This window comes from Cyprinodon variegatus, unplaced genomic scaffold, assembly GCF_000732505.1.
Source record: "Cyprinodon variegatus isolate N-32 unplaced genomic scaffold, C_variegatus-1.0 Scaffold670, whole genome shotgun sequence".
Classification (NCBI taxonomy): domain Eukaryota; kingdom Metazoa; phylum Chordata; class Actinopteri; order Cyprinodontiformes; family Cyprinodontidae; genus Cyprinodon; species Cyprinodon variegatus.
The window spans coordinates 103317-105503 of record NW_015151123.1 but is presented as its reverse complement, the minus strand read 5'-3'; the positions used below and the strand labels follow the sequence as shown (position 1 = coordinate 105503).

The window sequence follows — 2187 nt, the reverse complement described above, 5'->3', positions numbered from 1 at the left end:
CTGACTTCTGAATTCTAAGTAAAAAAGTCAGACTTCTGAGATTAAAGTGAGAATTCTGAGAAAAAAGTCAGAATTCTAACTTTTTTTCCCATGTTAAATTGAAATAAAATTTAAAAATCAGTAAACCTTATTTTTTGTTCAGTGGCCCTAATCCTCTTCCGTAGAATTCAAAGAAAATTGTTAGTGGTTAAAAAAAATAGTCTTATTTAGATTTGTTTAATAGTGCACCCTCTGAGACCCTCCTAAATCTCTTCTAGTATTTAAAAAAAAGCCATTACACTTTCAATGTTCTGTAATTAAAAAAGATGAACAGAAAAAAATCTATTTTTTTATTATAAACAACAAAATGAAAATTCACAAGATCTGTGAAAAAGTATGTTTTTATTGGACGTTTCACAAGAACATAAGCCTCCATCAAACGATCACAGCTTTATCTATGCATAGGCTACAGACATGTCTGGATATTTAACGATGATCATCAGTATGACTTAATAAGCAGCCCTGTCTGAGTCGCTGTCGGGATCATTTCTGAAGGTTTCTGGCTTGAGGGGAAAGTATCATGGACGCTTCCAGACCCGGTTTTAGACAAGAAAAAAATATAGAGAGAGAGAAAATGTGGATCCGTCAGGGTTTGCAGAAATGACACTTGATAATTTTCTTGAAGGCGCTCTGAAAGTCTTTGTTAAAGTACGCGTAGATGATTGGGTTGAGCAGGGAGTTGGAGTAACCCAGCCAGTTTATAACGGCCTCCAGCCAGCCGGGCATGTAGCAGGAGTCCCGGCAGAAAGGCATCACCAGAGCCACGATGAAGAAGGGCAGCCAGCAGAGGATGAAGGTCCCCATGATGATGCCCAGGGTCTTCACCGTCTTGCGCTCCCGCGCCAGCGCGATCTTGCGCTTGGCTTCGGTCGCCTTTTCGTGTCGGCTCTCGAACACCGGCGCGGAGTTCGGGGTGTTTGGCAGAGGCAGGTGGCCCCTGGAGCTGCTGTGCACCTCGATGATCTCCAGAGACTCGCCGTCCTCTGCGTGCTTCACCGCGCCGTTGACGGTGGGCAGCGGCCGCGGCTCCACGCTCCTTTTCCAGCTCTTACCCTGCGCGGCTCCGTGGGGCTTCTTGTGGAAGAGCGCCGGGGACAGCGCCAGGCACGAGTCGGAGACCTTCTTTTTCTCGGTTTTACGCACAGTCCTCCTGATCCGGAACCGCGCCGCTTTGAAAATCCGCCCGTACAGCACCAACATTAACATGAGCGGGATGTAAAAAGCCCCGAAGGTGGAGTATATCGTGTACCAGGGGTCCTGCCTGATCTTGCACTCCATCTGGTTGGGCTGTTCGTCCGCTTCGCTGTTCGGCTGGGAGCGCATCACCAGCATCGGCGGCACAGAGATGGAGAACCCGACCAGCCATGTGACGCTGATAAGAACCGCTGCTCTCCTCGGCGTCCTCTTCTTCATGTATTCAATGGGCTCGGTGATCGCCCAATATCTGTCCAGCGCGATGGCGCACAGGTGCAGGATGGACGAGGTGCAGCACACCATGTCCAGGGAGATGAAGATGTCGCAGGGAATCGGCCCCAGCGTCCAGCGGTTCAGGACCTGGTAGAGAGCCGCCATGGGCAGCACCAGCACCGACACCATCAGGTCGGTAACGGCCAGAGAGCCGATCAGGTAGTTGGCCACATTCTGCAGGGAGCGCTCCAGCGCGATGGCGGCTACGACGCAGGCGTTCCCGAAGATTGCGCACAGGATGAGCGCTCCGAGCATGAAGGAGGTGACCACCTGGTAACTCAGCTTCACCTCCTCATCGTCAACTTTAGGGGGTTCGGTTAAGTTTTCAAAGTAAGACCAGGTTGTGGTGTTATTGGTGCCATCCATGGTAGGGGGAGACCCGTGCGTTTGGAGAGAGTGCGTTAGGAGAACCGGATGCGCATCCTTTGAGCGCACATAGCGGAATGCGCTGCAGAGGCGCTCTGAACTGCAGGTCGCGGCTGCTGACGGAGAATGATGCATCTTATTTATACCTGTGATGGAAAATGCGTCATTTCTCAGTGAGGATGATGGAGTCAGACCGGTTCTGACTGCGCCTGTTTCAGTCTCCAGCTCAATGACAGCTGCGTAAACTATGAAGAATAATCTTTTTAATTTAAACGGTCGCCATGAAAAAAGTAAAAATATAGAGCTTGAAAATTT

The 2187-nt window shown here is 49.7% G+C and overlaps 1 protein-coding gene across 1 annotated transcript; it reads right to left on the bottom strand.

The window, feature by feature from the left end:
- Nucleotides 1-391: 391 nt before the first annotated feature.
- On the bottom strand, nucleotides 392-1972 carry LOC107097075 (5-hydroxytryptamine receptor 1A-beta). Its single transcript, XM_015394067.1, has one exon. The coding sequence runs from the start codon at nucleotides 1870-1872 to the stop codon at nucleotides 625-627; it is 1248 nt and encodes a 415-aa protein (XP_015249553.1). The 5' UTR covers nucleotides 1873-1972; the 3' UTR covers nucleotides 392-624.
- Nucleotides 1973-2187: the final 215 nt, after the last annotated feature.

Excerpts from the sequence above, each read along its gene's own strand:
- LOC107097075 (XM_015394067.1), bottom strand. The coding sequence starts at position 1,872 with ATGGATGGCACCAATAACACCACAACCTGGTCTTACTTTGAAAACTTA.